A 20,825-nucleotide genomic window follows, 5' to 3' on the forward strand; every position below is an offset into this window, starting at 1 on the left:
TTTATGGCATGAAGTTTGAGCATGAAAAAGGGGTATTCATTTCTCAGGAAATGTGCAGAGAATAGTCTGAACAAGAAGGTCAGACCACTGCATTAACTTCATATTTGTCCCCAAACCCGAGACTGGAGTAAAAGGAAGGAATCAGGCAAAATAACAAAACCCTATTACTGCAGCAAAACTGCCTCCAAAGTCAAGAGCGGGCTCATCTGGGGACATCAAGATTCAAGCCTCGGCTTGATACACTGAGATTTTATCTATGAATGATTTAGAAGATTGTGACTGAACCTTACTCCACAAAACCCATGCTATTTCCCAGTGTAAGGACCTGCCTGTCCATAAATGCTCCAAACATCTTGCAAGATACTGCAAATTATGAGAGGAAGGGCATGCAGCATCTCCTGAACTCTAAGAATTTGCTTTTAGACTGTTTAGGCTGATCTAAGCCCATATTGCTGCCAGAAGGGGCAAGACCACCTTCCTTCTGCTGCCCTGGGCTAAACATTCCTGTCTTCTCCTTTCTGCCACACCAGTGCCTGTGAGGTTGCAGAGTCAGCCAGGTCGGGGAACTGATCTACCTGAGAAGCCACCCCATATAAAGGTAATGATTAGTTGAGGATCAGGTCCATGGTGCAACCCCCCGAGCGGTTACACTAATGCTGGTACCAGCTGAAGGGAAGGGCCACAATTGCCCTTCATTCCCATACATTTCGCTTTAAAAAGAACATTAAACCCTACTGTAAATACCTGTGTGCACCCAGTAATCAACAGTGATGATACTGCTATTGATTACAGAGATGATATGAGAGTTTTGTCCCAGGCTCTGCTCTTCTTTTACTTCTGGCTCTGCTAGGCTATTACTATGAACAGGGATCTTATATATGCATATGCACATGATTTATTGGGAAGTCTTGATATTATAGCGTTCTGCACTGACAAAGCTAGGGACTGGGACAGAGGAGCAATCTAGTAGGGAATGAGCAGTTTTTTACTGATTCTCCAGATTAGCTGAATGAACGGTCTAGTCATCGGTGAAAGGAATTATGATATATTTACATAAAATAATACATATGCTTGTGTACATACAGAAATTGATAAGGTTCCTATCCTCACTTGAAATTGAATCCTTCAGATTTCGTTGGAAGGGAGAAATTTCACGTGTATGTTGGGGCATGTGCAAGCCTGAAGGAGGTAAAGAAAGAGGCTGGTGGCTGCAGCAGTGCATCTGTCTCTGTGCCTGTAAACCTAGGCTGTTTGCATTGTTTGGACATTGAAATGGGGTGGACAGAAAAAATGCAGGCACGCTTTTACGGATAGCCTGCAAAAATATATACTGTGTACCTAACTGTATGAGCTCAAGGGGCAGGAAAGACACCCTCTGAGATCAACAGTGGCATCTGGGAAGACAAAGGTGGGACAAGGACAGGGCAGGCAAGGCGGTTCTTTATCAACACCAGAAATAGCAAGAAGCATCAGCTGACTTACCTGTATTGTATTGTTTCTGAAGTGGTTGAAGCTCTCAGCTTTGTCATTAAAATCCTAACTATGTTAAATAGAAATACAAAATTTATCTGGAAAAGAAGGAAGAGAGAGGGACAAATAAGACCAGTGAGTCAAATAATGGCTTAAAGGATGTGATACGCCTTAAAAAGCACATTTTGCAGTTCCAGTCTGATTGAAAACAGCCTCTTGGTTTTAGCATTGATTGCAACAGACTCATAAGTTTACTAGAAATATCAGAGTATGCAGCAAATATCCAACAGCTATTAATGTTTTCGAAACTGCACTGAAAACAGAGTACAAAAATAATGGTCCCAGCAAGGAACTTATTTTTACTCCCTTGTACTCCTTTCCTTGGTGTCACAAGGAACTAAGGGTGGGATTTGTTCGTCTATTTGCATCTGTCTGTGGCTGAGCTCATCCAAGGCTCCCCGCACAGAGTATTTGGCAGCACTGTGCTGTGTTGATATGGCAGGCGTTTGAAACCATTCTCCCATTCCACAGCAGGCTGTAACGATGAGGTAGAGCCCTCCAGACCCAAAGTACAAGGCTGCATTGCGGAGATCTGAATGTGAGCTTGTCACACCGGACTCCCTTTATATTCAGTGGAGGCTATACATTGCACTCCAAAAGAGACGTTTAAAACAAAGCAGATGAATCATACCTGCAAAATGCCTGGGGTTTGCACTATCTTAAAGGTGAGATGATGGATTTACCACTTCCCCTTTTAATCTGCTGAGCTAGGTAATTATTATTTCTGTTACGATCTCACCACTGAGAATTGAGATTTGCTCTAATTACTGTCGTGGTAGCATCTGCTAGTAAGTTTCTTACGTAAGTTTCCTCTCAGTGTAAACAGGAAAGAAAAAAACTGACTGATTTGTAGACTGTGATCAGCAGAAGGACTTGGCACCTAGGAGCAAGTTTTGGGTTGCTTTCAACACATAAAGTAGGGTAGCTTACAATGTACTGATCTGTCTCAAAATTGTCGGTGATGTACCCTTGTCAGAACTACAGAACTGTTATCTCAGGAAATTTGAGGTCACGACCTAAGCTTGTGGGAAGATAGTTCTCTCACATGCATTTCCAGAGTCCCAGGGCTCCTGGCACTTTGCAGTTTATAAATGCAACAATTCTGTGATTGACTTCCAACTATTTATGAATGCTGTAGCAGAGCTGCCAATTTAAAGGTGTTCTTAAAATATACTCATTTTTCTCCAAAGCACTGTGGTGTATTTCCATGATTACAGTATCTTGGCATCCATCATATCATTCCCTGCGGTTACTGCAGCATTGTTTATAACAAATGGTGCAATAAGCACCTGAATAGACACTGGGAGACTGGCACTGTTGGGAATCATAGAATCATTTAGGTTGGAAAAGACCTTTAAGATCATCGAGTCCAATTGTTAAACTAACACTGGCAAGTCCACCACTAAACCATGTGCCTAACTGGCATATCTACATGTCTTTTAAATACCTCATGTACACTGAACACTCATTACGTGAGATGCAAAAATGCTGCTCTAGGAGTTAACGTGACATTTTTTGAAATTATTTTCTTAGCAGAGTAGGGCCTTAAGGGAGTATAAGAAATAAATAGAACAGTGCAGTTTGTATATTTGTTCTTGCTAGAATTGTCTTTGTAATATTTAAGAGCTTGAAGTCAACTGGTTCTCACTTTATTTATCAGAGACAAAACCAGCTTCATATCACTGGTTTGACTTGAATCTTCAACTCCTCACATTGGTGACTGCACCATTCCTCATTAACAGAAAGAGAAATGTTCAGGCAGTCTCTGCTGAGGGGGAGGTGAATCGGGGTGTCCTTCACCCACAGAAACAAAACTTCTGCCTCTGAAATTCTGCTGTGAAATCTTGAGGTTCTTCATCAGCTCAGAGCCAGGTTTGGGTTACTTCTACCAAGGATGCAAAAAAGGCACCAATCCAAAACCTGCCACTTTTGCAATCGTAATGGAGGGTCCCAGGTGGAACTATAGACTCTTAGGCAAGGGCAAGCTCCAAATATAAGTAGGACTCATCACATGGGATTAACATGATGAAATGGACTGGAGAAAGCATTTCAAGTTTCACGAGTCCTACTTTGATGTGACAGCAGGGAACCGGAAATTCAAATTGCCACAGGCTGCAACAGAAAAATTAGGGATTTTGATCTTTTCTGAAATTAAATTGCAGAAGTGTGATTCATAAGTCCAGAAGGAGAATTGCTAGCTGAAAAGTTTGGGAGTTACTTCACTAGAAATACTCTAATGTTATATAAATCAATTTTTCATTCTCCCACTCTTTCCCCTAAGCTCCCCCTACCCAAGGGTTGCAGAAAGAAACCAGTGATGACGTACAAAAAGGATGTATTAATACTTCTCACCTAGATATGTTTGCACTGATCCCCAGTGACAGCTGGCTTGTTCGCCTCTTTGGCAGCAGTAATACTGGCTATCTCAGCTGAAGATCACTGTGTGCTGGGTACCACCAAAAGCTGAGCATCCCCATGGAGGCCACATTCAGGGAGATAATTCAGCTACCCAAGCTCACACCACAGTAGCATTTGAGGTACTCTTGCATAGCTCAGACCTACGAGTGGCACTGATACGTGTGACACAGGGCTGGTAAGAGACCACAACTGTCTACAGCAGCAACAGGAAGGCAGATACATTGGTGCTTACTTTAACAAGCCGCCCAGGTGTCAGAGTAAAGCCTGTTAGGGACATTTCTATAATGTTTTCTAGGAGAGAGGAACACTGAGGCCAGAACAGGGGCATCAGCCACTCACCCCGAGTCCTCTTCCTAGTTCTTGCATTGAATATGCTGCATATCCTTAGTCACTTGGGCAGCGTTCGTGCCTGTGGGTCTTAAGACAGATACTAAAATCCACCTGAGGACGTACTCAGTAATCGCAAGTCTGCATTTCAGAGTGACCATCACCCTGCCTCTTCCATTAATGTTTGTAGTCATGTACTTGTCAACAAGGCGGATGGTCTTCCAAACATCTTTTTGTTACACTGTTTTCCTTCTGTCTTTCTCCCAGAGTTTTCCTTTGCTGTGCAATCTTTCAAACGCTGGATGGAATGCTTTAGTTCTCATGCCTGCAATAAAACTGAGTAGTCTTGTAGATGGCCCAAAGGTAGAGATCTACCCCTGAGCTAGTTACCACTAGCTCCTTAAATAACTGATAGAGAAAAATAGCTACTTCTACGTTATAGTTCCTCCTGTCTATTTGAGATGTTTATTTCAGCATGAGATGACTCTCCCTGCTTTGAAGTGCCTCTTTATGTGACTTGCACAGGCAGACCTGTTGGGAAGGCATATATTATAGGGCTGTATTACAGGGTTGCATTTAGTTGCCTAAACACGATTACTGAGAGCCATATTTGGTGCCATGGTGTATCCTGCCTGACCTCAAACTACTACTTCCAAACAGCATGGGCCTTCTAGAGGATCTGTATCCTCTCTGCCAGACCCATGTGGGGCTGATAGAGCATCTGAAAAGGTACTATGCATCTGTTTAGCCAAAAAGATCTCTCCTCTAAGTTAGATTAAATAAATCCTATGTCGATAGTCTTAACATTTCCCAATGGAACAGCTGTGAATACAAAGTCACACTGATTTTTCGGAAAAGCATGAAGGAACAGAATAAGACTTCTTTGGCTAATGCTTGGCTGCCTTAACCCATTTGGCACTTTGGTGCTACAGTAATAACAGAAAATCTGTCCCACTGCTCACCCAAGGCTCCAGAAACATTGATCTCAAATTCCACCTTACCTAACTGCAGAAACAAACTCAGACCTGGGAGTTTTATTTCCTGTTCTGATCCTCATAAATGGCTGTTCTGTAAATAGCAAACCTGTATCCATCCAAACTCCTCTGGATTCTTAGGGATGGTCCCAAGTTTAAACTGGTCTGAACTCCAGATCTGACATTTGCTCACACAATTACACTTTGCTAACATTTAATAAAATGCATTTAAAATGCCTGTCAAAGCCCTGATAGTCACCTAAGGACAAATGTCAGACCTGACACCCAGTCATCTCATCACCATGCATACCCTGATGTGTAAATAAAGAGTGTGAAGACAAATACTCGATGACATTGCCCAAGTACACGGTCCTAGCTTTCAGCAACAGGCAACTCTGAGGACTTTTTTAGACAGGCATTAGAGACTCATCTCTGTGCCTCGGTGAGCTTTTCCTCCCTGAATGGGTCTAATCCATTAATTCAATTTCCTCTTGTTTTCATCTTTACGACACCCGTTGTGAGTGAGTACTATACTTTAGCAGTTCATGAGGAGGAAGGAGGAAAATTTGAAAAGAAAATAAATTTGCTTGGAAAGCAAAGAGAAACCTGTTCCAAGAGAAGGAGGGCAGGAAAAAAGTAACATCAAAATTTGGTCCATCTTTCCCTGCAAACCAGAGTCTTGGCTTTTTAAAAGGGCTGATAAATGGGACAAGGGGAAGTAGAGCATCCTGGGCTGGCTGGAAGGTACAGGAAAAATGCGTCATATATATCAGCCCAAGAGATTATGACTGGGATGCAAAGACGATCATCAGGTCAGGAGAATCCTATGGCCTTTTCTATGCATAAAGTAAGGTTAGAAAAATCATTCACATCTCCTTCTGGTTTTGGAATCTATGAATAACGTATGCAGCTCTTTCAAGGCTTGGTTTTCCACTTTTGCCCAGAGCTACTTTCCACAGCTGTCATCGCACCACGACAGGACATGAGTGCAGCCTTTAGTTTGTTATGCACAAAGCTCCTGTTATTGGCTTCATCCTACAGGCTTCTTCAGGAAAAAGAATAACTCATTCTTCCCCATCCTAGGTCAGCTACACAAGAGAGAAAAGTGAAGTGACTTGGCCTTGCCTATACAGTGATTCCATCACACAGTGCGGATAAGAAGAGTAAAAGCATAAGGAGCTGAGACTGGCATAATTTCATTTTAGATTACTTCTAGGCAGCTGGTTATCCCGGGCTCTATTTATATTCAGTAGAGAGAGGCACTTTTTAACAGTGGCTCATTTGACGTATTTTAAATGAGTGGTTTTGGATAAATAGTGCTTGGACTTGAACCAGTTGCCCACACAAATCATCCAGTGATCTTCAGATTGTCCAGGGGTATCCCACCTGAGCTTCAACTGAATGAATGTGGCTGTATCTACTGAGAATCTGTGACATTATATTATATGAAAGCTTAAAAAATGCTTTGAGGCACCGACATCATGGGTTCCCTTTTGTCTCTATTAAGGTTTCTCTGAGAGATCTTTAAGACCTGAACAGGATAACTTCTCAAAGGCAGAGCTTAGCAAGCAAAAAATTCCAAGGCAAAAATGCAAATATGGTAACATTAAGATACTTCTTTCTGGTTTTGCCTACTAGGAACACATTTCAGTGTGTTCAATATTAATGATTTCTTTTAAAAGAACATTCCTTCATTTCAGAAATACATTTGGCTCAGTAGGACCTTCACAGAGACTCAAACAGGTCTAATGTGAAGATCAATTTTCACTGCATAATCAGATGGATTTTTATTGTTCATTTGTCCACACTGGGTCTGATACCACAGCTCATAGGGATGATAGCTTGAGTTCATTCAGGACAGAAGACACAATCTGGGAGTCAAACAGGGAACAGGCTGCTGCACACAGCCTGCAAAAGCTGAAGTCTTTGAAATGAAAATGGAGCTATTTTCTCAGCTGGAGAGAATCCATACAGTTCTAGTGACTACCAGATTGATTCTGATTTACAGGCAAAGAAGATGAAGCATCTGGTGTCTATTCCTTATATATATATATATATATATAGTAGCGATTCAAAGGAAGAAAGATCTTACTACTGCAAAGTGAGTTTTCCTAGAAAAGAGCCTCTGTACCATATCTAGCAAAGTACAGAATTATTTGTCAAGGCCCTTCTTGTTATTATTGGAGGTCTGTGTCAACAAATTAATTTCTCTTAGAATTGGACAGCTCTAACAAAACCCACACATCAGTTCCATATATGGAGACTGATGAATGCACATTTAAGAGAATGATGACAAGCAGTGCATCCTTTTTATTTAATTTTAATCTCACTTGATATTTTTATTCATTTCTTTTTATACATGTTTCCTGCTTCATAATGGAAAATAGTACCAAGGATTTTTCCCTTGATATTTATTGATAGATAAAATCAGTCCAAAGGTGAGGTCTTGAAGACAGAATAAACCAGCTTATTATTCTCTTACTTATATTTATGATGTGCTAAGAATATCCTTATTGCTGGAATAAGACCCTCTCCAACTACAGATGGGAAAGAAGTAGTTTTCATACCTTGCCAGGGCTTTGGAAGTTTAGTGTTTCCATTTCCAAACAGAAATGAAAATTCAGAGCCCCCAAATGGAGTTACAAGCCAGTGATCCAAAAAGCATTTGGACCATCTGTTTTGGCACTGATCAATTACGATCTGAACATCCAAACCCAGAAGCTCTTTTGAACCAAAAGAAACTTTTCAGTGAAAGATTTCAGTCATAAAAATTTTCTGTCATAAAAACCCAAACTCCATTTGAGAGGAAATTTATCTCCCTTAGTGAGATGAAATAGCCAAAATATTCCAAGATGCACAAAAGAGGGAATGCTGACTCTGAAGGCTTCTTTGCAGTTTTCCTTAAGCTCAGGAGTTTAAATGGGAAGTCATTAAGATCTTCTCCTTCTCTTTCGAGAGTTTAATGGGCAACTAGCATTTATTTTGCTCATTTCTGCTGGGCTTCTTATTTTGTGCTTCACAAAAAGCTTTTACTTCTGTGCTTCCTAGAATGTTCGCTCGTCTTCACTCCCAGGAAATGTAAATATTATTCTATTTAGACTTTGCATTTTCATGTTATGTGGTAAAATTGACCCCAGGATTAAGTAACCCATACTGGCATCAGAGCAGTCATTTTAGCTGAAGCATTATATGCTGTCATCCTCACCTCGAATAGTCTGCCAGTTTATTAATGTCTTGTTTTAATTGTTCTATCATACTTCCTGACATGATTCTCAGAAAGGGCCTTTTTTATGGGATAAAGCCCTGATGGGAAGAGGGGCCTGAGAAAGCTGATAAATATTCAAGGGTTGCCTCCTCTAGGCTCCGGAGCGATGCATCCCAACAAAGAGGAAGTCAGGGAAAAATGCCAGGAGGCCTGCATGGATGAACAAGGAGCTCCTGGACAAACTCAGACACAGAAAGGAAGCCTAGAGAAGGTGGAAGCAAGGACAGGTAGCCTGGGAGGAATACAGAGAAATTGTCCAAGCAGCCAGGGATCAGGTTAGGAAAGCTAAAGCCCTGAGAGAATTAAATCTGACCAGGGACATCAAGGGCAACAAAAAAAACTTCAATAGGTACGTCAGTGATAAAAAGAAGACTAGGGAAAATATGGGCCCTCTTCGGAAGGAAAAAGCAGACCTGGTTACCCGGGACATGGAGAAGGCTGAGGCAGTCAACGACTTTTTTTGCCTCAGTCTTCACCAGCAAGTGCTCCAGCCTCACCACCCCAGACACAGAAGGCAAAGCCAGGGACTGGGAGAATGAAGAACTGCCCACTGTAGGAGAAAATCAGGTTTGAGACCATCTAAGGAACCTGAAGTTGCACAAGTCCATGGGACCTGATGAGATGCATCCACCGGTCCTGAGGGAACTGGTGGATGAAGTGGCTAAGCCACTACCCATCATATTTGAGAAGTCGTGGCAGTCCGGTGAAGTTCTCACTGACTGGAAAAGGGGAAACATAACCCCCATTTTTAAAAAGGGAAAAAAGAGAGACCTGGGGAACTGCAGGCCAGTCAGTCTCACCTCTGTACCCAGCAAGATCATGGAGTGGAACCTCCTGGAAACTATGCTAAGGCCCATGGAAAATAAAGAAGTGATTGGTGACAGCCAACATGGCTTCACTAAGGGCAAATTGTGCCTGACAAATTTAGTGGCCTTTTATGATGGGATTATACTGTTGGTGGATGAGAGAAGAGCAATGGACGTCATCTACCTGGACTTGTGTGAAGTGTCTGATGCTGTTCTGCACGATATCCTCGTCTCTAAATTGAAGAGACATGGATTTGACAGATGGACCACTTGGTGGATAAGGAATTGGCTGGACGGTCGCACTCAAAGAGTCATGGTCAGTGGCTCGATATACGAATGGAGACCAGTGACAAATGGCGCTCTTGAGGGGTCGGTATTGTGACCGGCGCTGTTTAATGTGTTTTTCGGTGACATCGACAGTGGGATTCAGTGCATCCTCAGCAAGGTTGCTGACAACACCAAGCTGCGTTGTGCAGTTAACACGCTGGAGGGAAGGGATGCCATCCAGAGGGACAGGCTTGAGAGATGGGCCCATGTGAACTTCCTGAAGTTCAACAAGGCCAAGTGCAAGGTCCTGCACATGGGCTGGGGCAATCCCAAGCGCAAATACAGGCTGGGCGATAAGTGGATTGAGAGCAGCCCTGCAGAGAAGGACTTGGGGGTATTAGTAGGTGAAAAACTGAATATGAGCCAGTAATGTGCGCTCACAGCCCAGAAAGCCAATCGCATTCTGGGCTGCATCAAAAGTAGTGTGGCCAGCAGGTCAAGGGAGGTGATCCTGCCCCTCCACTCCACACTCGTGAGACCCCACCTGCAGTACTGCATTCAGCCTTGGGGACCCCAACATAAGAAAAACATAGACCTGCTTGAGTGGGTCCTGAGGAGGGCCACAAAGACGATCAGAGGGCTGGAGCACCTCTCCTGTCTTTACTGTGAGGGTGGTGAGGCACTGCACCAGGTTGCCCAGAGAGGTTGTGGATGCCCCATCCCTGGCAGTGTTCAAGGCCAGGCTGGATGGGGCTTTGAGCAACCTGGTCTGGTGGAAGGTGTCCCTGCCCATGGCAGGGGGGTTGGAAGTAGATGGTCTTTAAGGTCCCTTTCAACCCAAACCGTTCTATGATCACAAAAGTTTCCCTTTCAAAGGTCACAGGCACCACAATGACTCCTTTTGGTATACAGCGAAGTGCTGGAAAATGCTATCTATCTGATCAGGGACAATGCGATGTGATTAAGAAAAGTGAGGCATAATGTGGTGGATGGTCATGATCAGGGACACTGTGAAAAAAACTCCCTAGAGCAGCAGTGAAAGACCAACTCTTCAGGCAAGCAGAGCAGGACTATACAAATCCTGAAGATTGTATGGGATGGAGTTGTATTTTGGTGGGGAAGGGAGAGAGTGGTAAATGAACAGACACCTTCATTACCTAATGTCTGCGTTACACATCAGCACACAGACCCTTGCCTTTGCTCACACTGTCACCTGAACCCACGTCCAAACACAACTCCAGTTCTAGTTGGGATCACACCATTTCCTCACTAGAGCCCTGCATCATGCATGAACATGTCCACAGCCGCTTTTGCAATCTTATAACCCCATCTGTGATCCTCTTACTATTGTGCTGGTCCTTCTGGCTCTACTGAAACATCTTGTATTCAACAAGCTCTGTTAAACGAACACGCTACAGGTCAGCCCCCAGTCAAGTCAACTACTACAGGGTCTCTAATCACATGTGACTCAACAGGGATTCTCTCCAACTATTTCACCTGATAAGTCAGGAACACACTTAATGTTGCAACACCAGTAAACACATACCCTTGCAAAAATAACACTGGCACACAGAGAGTTCTTGCCGGGAGAGAGAGGTAGCCCCTCGGCAACCAACTCATCACACCAGCACATTGAAAATGACCAAGATGACATGACAGCCTAAACCATGGGCATACTGCTGTGAATAGTCCACCTGGCAGTTCCCCAGGCTTGGCAAGTTCAAGTTGCCACGTATTGACAGTAAGAACCACAAGACTCAAGAGACAGTCTTCTTCCAAAGAGGAACTGTCCAGCCACTCACTGATGGAATGTCATTTCCTAGCTGGAAAGTATTCCGAGTGACTTGACAGGATGAATTTTGGAGAAAGTTTTCTGGCAAACTGCTGCCGGTTATACGAGTTTCTTATTGGTTGTGGAACATCTCACAAACAGAATTAGAAATTATAGAAAGAAAGAGGCACTGTAGGAGGCTACATGGTATTGGATACTTGTCTGACAGTATTGACTCCACAGCTACAAAATGTAAACAACAGGAAGACAGTAATAGGAATGATGGCAGAACTGGAGATAAATTCTGTAATCAAATTAGCATATTATCTTTATCCTATATGTAGCTATGACAGCATGCTTGCAAATCAGTGAAAATTATGATAAATGTCTTGCAAGAAAAACTCAGGGATGTCAACAGTTTGCAGGCCATGAACTACAACCTTGGTAGCAGTGCAAGAACTGGGAATCTGTAAAGAGAAAGAAATTTAAAAAAATCAATAGGAAAACTAAATTAATCAGCAATCCAGTGGTTGAGAAAAAACATAAGCCAGTCAGATGGGAAGGAGAAGGGAAAATGAAAAAGATATATCAATAAGAATAAAAATAAAATTCTCAGTCTCTGAACAGAGCAATGCAGAACTGGAATAAGTGTGAAGAGTCAGCAGAAACTAAGAAAATATTCAGAGAAGCAATTATATCAGCAAGGAAGATGCTTGCACAGAACTAGGGAATGCTTTTCAGAAAAAACACATATGAAATGCATACAGATACATACATAGGTGTAATGCTTCCATATATAAAATGGCAAGTGAACAAACCTTTATGACTTTTTTAGATCAAAAGAAAGGAACTTTAGCCATGTGGACTGCAACATTTTGAGTGGAGTGTTACAGTCAAGCAAGAGGAATTGAAGATAAAGATTAAGATGCACTACAAATTTTACCTATTGGACAATATCAGAAATGAATGGAATCCATAAACATTGGTTAAGTTGCTTAATAAACCTATTTCCCCTACCTGCAATACTTTTAAAGACCTATTGGAAAAAGATGTATGTAACAGGATGGCAGAAAGACAGCTCTGCTCTTCAGAAGTGTAAATGCGTATATGGGGTTAGGATAGTCATGCAAAAGCAGAAAGCAGCACATTTCAAGAAAAAAAAATTAATGTGTGAACACTGTACAGTATCATTACACCGATAAACTAGGACACAGGATGGGAAGAATTATTGAGTCAAGTCCTATAGCTATTGTAAACAGTTGTATTGAAGCATCCTTTGCACAAGTGGGCAATGTTAAATAGCTACTATTCCTTTACTTCTATTAGAAGACAGCTAATGAAGCCTACTTCTATGAATGCTAGAAGTTTTCTTAATTTAGTTTAAATGTATTAATGGTCACTTATGACAATTTCCTGTTTGTCAATAATACTAATAAGCTTAAGTACCTCTACTCTCCTCTGTGACGTACTTATAAAAAACCCCACCATATCGTTCCACAGTCTTGGTTTTGAAAAAACTAAACAAACTCAGATATTTACTGAAAGTTGCTCCATGACACGGTCTTCCACAACATCAGCCAGTGATGGCTATATATAAGACATAGTTATATCCCATAATCTGAAACTGAGCTGGAGCTGGACAAATTCTTTGCAAGCGCTGTGAAGAAAAGCATTTGTAGAAATGAGCTGTAAAGGGGAAGAATTATATGGTTTGTGAAGTCCTCTGAAAGAGTCAGCATGGGGACAAGGGAGATCCAGCAGACGGTCTACTCAGGTTTCTGGAAGGAATTCAAATTTGTTTCTCCAAAGGCTCCTATAGAAACTTGGCTGTTAGAGGTTTGGAGGGAAAAGCATTATACATAGAAATATAAGAAAGAAAGGGTAGGAATATACACACACACACACACACACAGAGTCTGTTTTCTCAATGGAGAGAGGCTACCAGTAGGTCTGTGCTGTTTTAACACAGACCTCAGTGATCTGTAAAAGGGAATGAAGAGCAGGCTGACAGATTTTTAGTGACACTAAGCTACTCAGGATAGCAAAAATAAAGGCTGATTGCAAAGAGCTGTATAGGGACTCACAATACTAGGTAACCAGGCAATAACATGGCACATGAAATCACATGATACGAAGGTAACACAATGGGGAAGTAAAGCAATCTTAACTTTACATGAAGAGTTATGAGCTCTGGGTATTTTCATTCACAAAAGAAATGTTGGAATTACACTAGCTCCCTGAAAACTTCATCTCAGTTCCCAGTGGTACTCAAGAAAGGAAACAAAAAATATTTGGAATTATTGAGAAAGAAAAAGGAAATAGAACAGAGAACAGGATGCTGCTACAAAAAATCCATTAGTGTGGTCACACCTTGAGTACTGGGGCAAGCTTTGATCTTGTCCCCACAAAAATGCTACGTCGTTAATGATTAGCACATCACAAAGACCACTTCAGCACATGCGTCAGCTGTCTCCTGAGCAAAATTCCACATTGCAGTAAGGACAAGCTCATCTTCTTAAGGACACTTAACTCTTCTACAATACTTGTCATCCAGGGATCTCAAAGCCTTTTACAAAGGAAAATAAGGATCATTAAGCTTGCTTTATAGCTGGGGAAACTGAGACCTAGAGCAGCAAATCTAACTTGTTTAAAAGTAAATAGCTGATGAAGACAGAGACAGAAGTGAACCCCAGGTCTTCACATCAGCTCATGAACCCACTTATGCCAGCAGTTAATTGATTGTGGTGAATTATTTTCAATGAGACCCTAAAAGCAGAGGTTACAAAACTGTTCGGTTCTTAAGCACAAGGGGAAAAAAAATCTATTAAAGCTGAATGTAAGGTCTGACAAAAACTAAATATTTGATCTGCCCGTTTGAAAAACTGAAAATTTAATAAAATTTTAGCTCTGAGAAATATTGCAGAGCAGTTCATACCTGGGGTCAGTTCACATCAGTAGTTACTGAGAAAAAAACAGCTCAGTTAACTGCCTCTGGTGCCTATTTTCTGAGGTTTGTCCTCTGATCTTGGTGTGTTTTCATAGTTCACCAGTTCTTTGACAGGGATTACATTTCATATTGCACATAATCAATTTATTTTTCTTAATAAAATCAGGCTGAAATTCAGGCCCCTGACATGTATTTCCAACCCTTTGCCCCTTCTTTACCTTCAGAGAGGGATGTGTGATTAAAACTTGGCTATGCCACTCTGAGGAAAGATACCAGAATTTTAAAAAAACCCACTAATTTGAAGAGAAAATACCTAACAGAGTGTATTTTTCTAGTGCTATCAGAAATTGGATTTCAAAGCATCCAATGTACTGAATGGTTAGATCTCTCCTGCAAGATGTTCAAGCCAAAATCCACTCAGGAATGAAACAAAGAAGGATGAATACCTACATTTGCTGCCTCACATTTCTTGTCAATAAAAATACAGGTTTCTCGCCCAATATGCGGGATCAGCATTTATACCCAGTTTTGTTTGCCTCTGAAATTGTCTCTGAAACTGCTTCCCTGTTTTCAGCCCAAGTCAGTGTTCAGGTTTCTTCTAAAGACAAGTTGGAAAGCAATCAAACAAATCTCTCTATTGAATTGTTCAAAGTTTTTGCACCTTGAGATATAACAGAGAATAATATGGTTTAAAGATGGACTTGAGGACTGCTACCATGATCAAAGGGCTTTACTTTTGGCCAATCTTTATTTCCAGTGAGACTTAGAACTCTTGCATGACCTGTTTCTTGGTGTTATGCTCTCTTATGCTGCAGCAGTTCAATGCATAGAGGCAAGAAAATGAGAAATCAAAACCAGTGGAAATAATTTTTGCCAGACAAAATCCTCCTATCTTTTAAAGAGACTCGGCATCTTTAGAGGCAGGTTTTATCCCTCCAGAACTAAGAATATTTACCAACAAGAGCACTCTAATCAGATTGCCATTGGCTGGTATAATGGTGCCTCTTGAACACGTAATGATGCTACCTTTGTCTAACAGGTAACCAAACCTCAGCCGAGTTGTACACTGGGCACTTGGCTCTTAACTAAGTAAAGTGGGTGAAACCATTTTTAACTGCCACAGGCTAAGTGCTTGCATGTAGACAGGAACTGTAATTTGATGGAGTTTTTAGACTTTTAGCTTTTAGTGTGAGCACTCTTTAGGAAATAACTTTAATTTCTTCTAGTAACATTCATGTGTCTCTATCTTTCCAGCAGTACACTGGGATGGTTGTCTCACAGAATTGTATGTTCTTTCATTAAACATGAACTTCATTTGAACATTTCAATTCTTCATTAGTTCAAATCCAACTCATTAGCTGTGACTGAAGGAGGTCATAGAGTTGTACTATTTTTGAAATCTTTGTGTCTTCCATTTCGGGTGACCATTGTTCACTGGAGGGAAGAGGAAAGCAGCACTTTGTCCCCATCTGTGTTAAGGCAGAGACATACTGACATACTGGGAGGGGTGATGTTTGACTCTGTTGCCCTGAGTACATGGCACATATCAAACTTCAGCGCTCTTGATCCAGCATTTCTCATGGCAGCCTTAAAAGTGTCAGTAACTCCAATAATAATAAGTGATGCTTGAGTCATTATATACAATTTGATTTTATTCGCATGAGGATCAAAAAATGAGCCTGTCAAGCTGCTTTAACACACTGTGGAGTTGTGTATTTTAATTATAAACACAAGACTCAACTGTCAGTTTTTTTTAAAAAAAAGGAGGGGGCACATTTTAGCAATCAGGAGTGCATTGCAACAGGAGTTTTCAGATTTGCCTTTTAGATTTTATTTCTAGAGAGCTCTTTTCCTCACCCAGCAGTGCTTTCTCATGGGAGTAACGATACAGAAAGGAAGGAAGGGCTTGCCCTTATGTTACTTCTCTAAATTGTATCAGCTGCTTTCTACCCCACAGTGCAATTACTGTTATCTCATCTGTGTTTTAATTAGAGCTCAAGTGCAGGCCAATGTAGAAAGGTTCAATACACATTGTCAGTTCAGGGCAGTATAGTTATTGGCTCAGTTTAGAGGGGTCTCAAGGCTGCTCTAGATTAGAGGCAGATATAATGACCTGTATATAAAGAGGCAGCCTGCAACTGTACCTCCATTTTCTGTGTGCCTCTTTGGGGTCTTTGACTAGAAAGTGCTGTTCTGGGGAGAACGGTTATTTTCATGACTCTAAGCTACCTATGGTATCTGCCAGAGATGCCATCCAAGGGTTTTCCAAATCTTGTTGACTAAAGGGGTTATGGTAGATTCACAGATTCACAGACTTCTAGGCAATGATGTGGAAACTAAATTCTCTGAGTATTGCAAACCTGCTGCCTTGTGTTGTCTAAATAGGATTTGTTTGTGAGTTAGTCTCTGTATCAGTGAGTCAATTTACTGCGAGGCTGTTTGTGTTTTTGGGATGTCTCCCTTGGTGACACACTATTATATTGCGTGTATCGCACCGATTGTATTTCTCTCCTTAGAACATAAAGAAAATAATTTTTACATAAAAGCAGACTCCTATTATGTTTTTTCTCTTTTCAGCTATGCACAATGTGATCTGTTTGCTGCGTCTTAACAATTAACACAGAAATTAACTCTCCTGATTTCAGGTTAGGAGGCATTCAGATTAGTAGCTGGCTTCCTAGGCAACAGAGACGCTTTTTTCCTGCTGAATCACATGAATTGCACAGCACTGACAAGGTGAGAGGACAAGGCTTCTTAGCCTTGAAAAAGCTGGCAGCGGCTGCCTATTCTGGAGCATTTGCACCTTCTCCAAGGGTGTTGGAGTGGCACAAGGGACAGCTATACCAGGTCTTGGTTCCCTAAGAGAGGGAACCCCACTGAGCCCTGTGAATTCTGTGTTAGGACATCTGCCTTCTTCCTAGGTGGCTTTTACCGCAAGAGAGTGGAAGAGTAGGATTGGGTTTTTCATCATTGTCCTTTTTAATAGCATTGATCTTTTCCATTTGCACCCAGTATTTTCTGGGAAAGCATCACTGCACTTTTGTCGAAGGTTCAAAATGGTTTATGAATGAGCTTCTCTCTTCCTCTGCCTACTGTTCCTTGGCACAGGATACAGAGCGTTGGGTAAATAGATAAACAGCTTGTTAACTGTGGGCGGCACTGAGAAGGAAACTTAACAACAGGAAAGCTAACAAACAAATACACAGCAATGATGGGAATGTAGAAGATGTAGATGACTGTACAAGGAGATGCAATTCCTTTCTATGATTCCTATATTTTTCTAATCAATGTGCATGGTGGAATTGCCCTAGTTCTCAAGACCCTCAAGTGGATGAGCAGATATTGTAACATACCTCCTGTTTTTGAAGTTTTCTTTCTCACACCTCAAAACATTGTACAAAGGAAGGCAAACAGCATTACAGAGGGAGGAGGAAAGAATGGCCTAAGGTCAAGGAAACAGCTGGAAACAGACCACTGCAATTATTTTACATAAAAGTAGATGTAGAACATCACAGATGCCTATCAAATTATCCCTCAATGGGAGATGGCAGTGTCCTTCCACTCACATACATGCTTACCAGAAGAACAAGAATCACTGGCCCTTGATATATGTAGTCGATATATTTCCCTGGCTCTTTTCCAAACCAGCATCTGTAAGAAACAAAACAAATAAAATCATTTATAAAGGGGAATGCACTTTTAGATTGTAATATCAAGGACACCATAGAGAGATGTTCCTTTATTCCCTGAGCTGTTTAATCATATGCATAATTGGCAAGTGATTGAGTTTTCTGCAACAAAGTTGCACCTTTTCTTTGGACACAGATCTGAGCCCCATTTTCGCCTCCCATTTGACCAATCATGTTCTCACTATGTTTTTGGCTATTGCCCATGTAAATATTTCCAAGAAATGTGAGAATGTGCTATAAGAAGGATGCGGAACTTGTGTCCTGCTGGGTCTGAAAAAGGGATGAAAGAAATATTCTGTGTAAAGAAAAAAAATCTGTTATATATTGCAGTGCCCAGAGACACTTAAATTCCATAAAGTAAGGGCTGTTACTTACATCAAATATGTCTCAAGTTGCATAGAAATGCTGTCTAAGTAAGGTACTGGATGAATAAGGAGTTTCTCCCATTGGATTTGAACCAAGCTGGTGACCACCAAATCCAGCATACAGGACAGAGACATCATTTGAAGCTAGCAAATACCTGATCCAACATTACCAAAGGGAAATCGACTCAGGTTAGTTGAAACCACAGGTAAACTGAAGGGCCTCAAACTAGCAGAAAGCCTGGCTGTGTCATGTATGACTGAGTGCTGGCTTGACTTTAATTTCCACTAATTACAAGTGGTTTTCACCCTGCTGTGTTATACAACAGACTAAGCCTGTGATTTCACAAGAACCCATACTGACATTCACTTTATTCTCTTAACTGAGAGTAAAAAATCAGTTATATTTATGTCAGTAAATGAATCAGAAACTGGGCTCAGGTCTGGACTCAATCATTTACACCATTACATTTTCCTTGGTGCAGTTTTGGCCCAGGCCAAACAATAGCCAACTCTGAAACTATTCCTGGGGAACAAATCTGGAGCTAGAATTAGCCAGAGGATATTCCCAATAGTCTCCAAACTGCAGCTACTCTGATTTGGAGGCCAAGAGGGTTTAATAATATGGATGTGAACTACTCCATGCTATTTGGACTCCGGCCCCAGGAACAATTCCAGGCCCAGCTAATTTAATATTGCAGATACAGCCACATGGTCTGGATGCTGGTTCCACCAAACAGAGACAACTTTGCTATCATAATGCCTTAAGGTTTAGGTCACTGGAGCTCCAGATCCCTTAGGAAGTAGATTTTGGAGTTCCAGGATCTGAGAGTGTTCTTCCCTTTTGTGGCTACCACATAGCAAGTCTCCATAGCAAAAATTATGCCTTCCTGTGCCTGCCTTATGACAAAAGATAAGCTTAGTGCCACTGGAGACATAAAACCAAGGGTAATTCCTGAGTCAGGGAGACCACGGAGACAGATGTAGATTTGCACTTTTACAAGTATTCAAGAAATAATGCTTGTTGCTTCAAAGAGATTGCAGTCTGTAAGACATGACTTCATGAGTTCAAGGCAAATAAACTGAGATAAGGAAAGCTATGGTTCAGATGGAATTCTTTTGAATCGCATAATGCCCCCAAAGCCTTTCTCCAAAGTGTGTTGCTTGCTAAACCAGAAGGAGCTGTTTGTCCATTGCAAAATGCTCTTACTGAGCTGACCGTACAGAAATGTTGAGGTACACAGCAAGTATCTAGAAACACAATTCAGTATCACACAATTGTTTGCCTTTTCCTGATTCAATTTCTACATCTTTTAAGTTCCAAATGAATGAGAGTTTTGAAAATTTTATAAATATAAACCATGTCTGTTATTCCCTGGTGCACTGACTGCAAATTGCTGTAAATCGATTATTTTGCAACTTATCTTCCAAAATTTGGTGATGGGGGCAAGACTTGGAATAACATACTTCCTCCACCCAAGTTATCATCCAAGAAGAATCCCCAGGGCAGCCTTAAATTAATGAAACCGATTTTTTGTTTGTTTGTTTTTCATTAAGGAGATGGAAAGATAGGAAGAAAAATGAATTACAAGATATGCCAAGGCAGGAAACACAACGCTCCAGAACTTGCAAGACCTACATTTGAGAGAGGCTTTTGAAGGGCATTATCGCCTGAAACTCAGAGAACCAAGAGCTATTAGAACAGGAGTTTCTGGGAAGCTGGCTGTTCTAGCAGAGGAATCTGGCAGACGGACTAATAAGAAGCAGACTGAGGCATGTGGCAGAACTTACTGGGCTAGAAAAAGCCAGCGGAGAATTCAGAGCAGAGCTGGTAGAGCACAAATGAGGTTCCAGGGGAAGGGCTGTTCATTGCTCTTTGGAATTTGAATATTGCTTAACTGTAAGCCCATACTGAAGAGCAAAATGCTGACATTTATTATCTGAAGCCCAGTATTAGACCAAGGCTGCATTGAGTGAAGCATCATGTGTATATACACACTTTCACACAATTTGAGGAAACAAGGTTGTGGCCAAAGGTAGACTTCTACAACACAGGCATCTACAAGTGAGCTTGATGCTACAGGTGCCTTTTGTACTTAGTGGGTGGAAAAAAGCAGCTTTTCTAGCCCGGCGTTCATCTCATTAGGCTATAAAACAGATCTGTTACATTGTAATCTAAACATTTCTAATATACCCATTAAATCAGGCAAGTAGGGGTAGGAGGACAGATATTTGCCAGTGACATTACATATGCCTGTATTTGATTAGCTGTATTTCACATTTACAGTCTAACTGTAACCTTAGCTGAGATATTGCAAACTTTTCTTCCTGTCATCTTAACTCTTACTTTAAAGCCAACATAAGCCATTATTTCTGCAATAAGATCAGCACTGCACATTTCTTTAAAACTAAAAAGAGAAACCTAAACCACTGAAAATTACTTCGTGCCTCATAATTTTAATTCCATGT

General features: G+C 41.3%; 1 protein-coding gene across 3 annotated transcripts in view; it reads right to left on the bottom strand.

The window, feature by feature from the left end:
* Positions 1 to 20,825, bottom strand: part of CRHR2 (corticotropin releasing hormone receptor 2) — a 161,330-nt gene that overhangs the window by 19,072 nt on the left and 121,433 nt on the right. For 2 of the 3 annotated variants that reach the window (XM_049798715.1, XM_049798717.1), the window contains 2 exons: positions 17,872 to 17,956; positions 1,483 to 1,568 (listed from right to left, as the gene is read on the bottom strand). In XM_049798715.1, coding sequence (XP_049654672.1) covers positions 1,483 to 1,568; positions 17,872 to 17,956 — 171 coding nt within the window. The remainder of the gene's footprint in view (positions 1 to 1,482; positions 1,569 to 17,871; positions 17,957 to 20,825) is intronic. The other variant, XM_049798716.1, reaches the window with a different exon arrangement.

The sequence above is a fragment of the Accipiter gentilis genome, chromosome 4 (genome assembly GCF_929443795.1).
Source record: "Accipiter gentilis chromosome 4, bAccGen1.1, whole genome shotgun sequence".
Lineage (NCBI taxonomy): Eukaryota > Metazoa > Chordata > Aves > Accipitriformes > Accipitridae > Astur > Astur gentilis.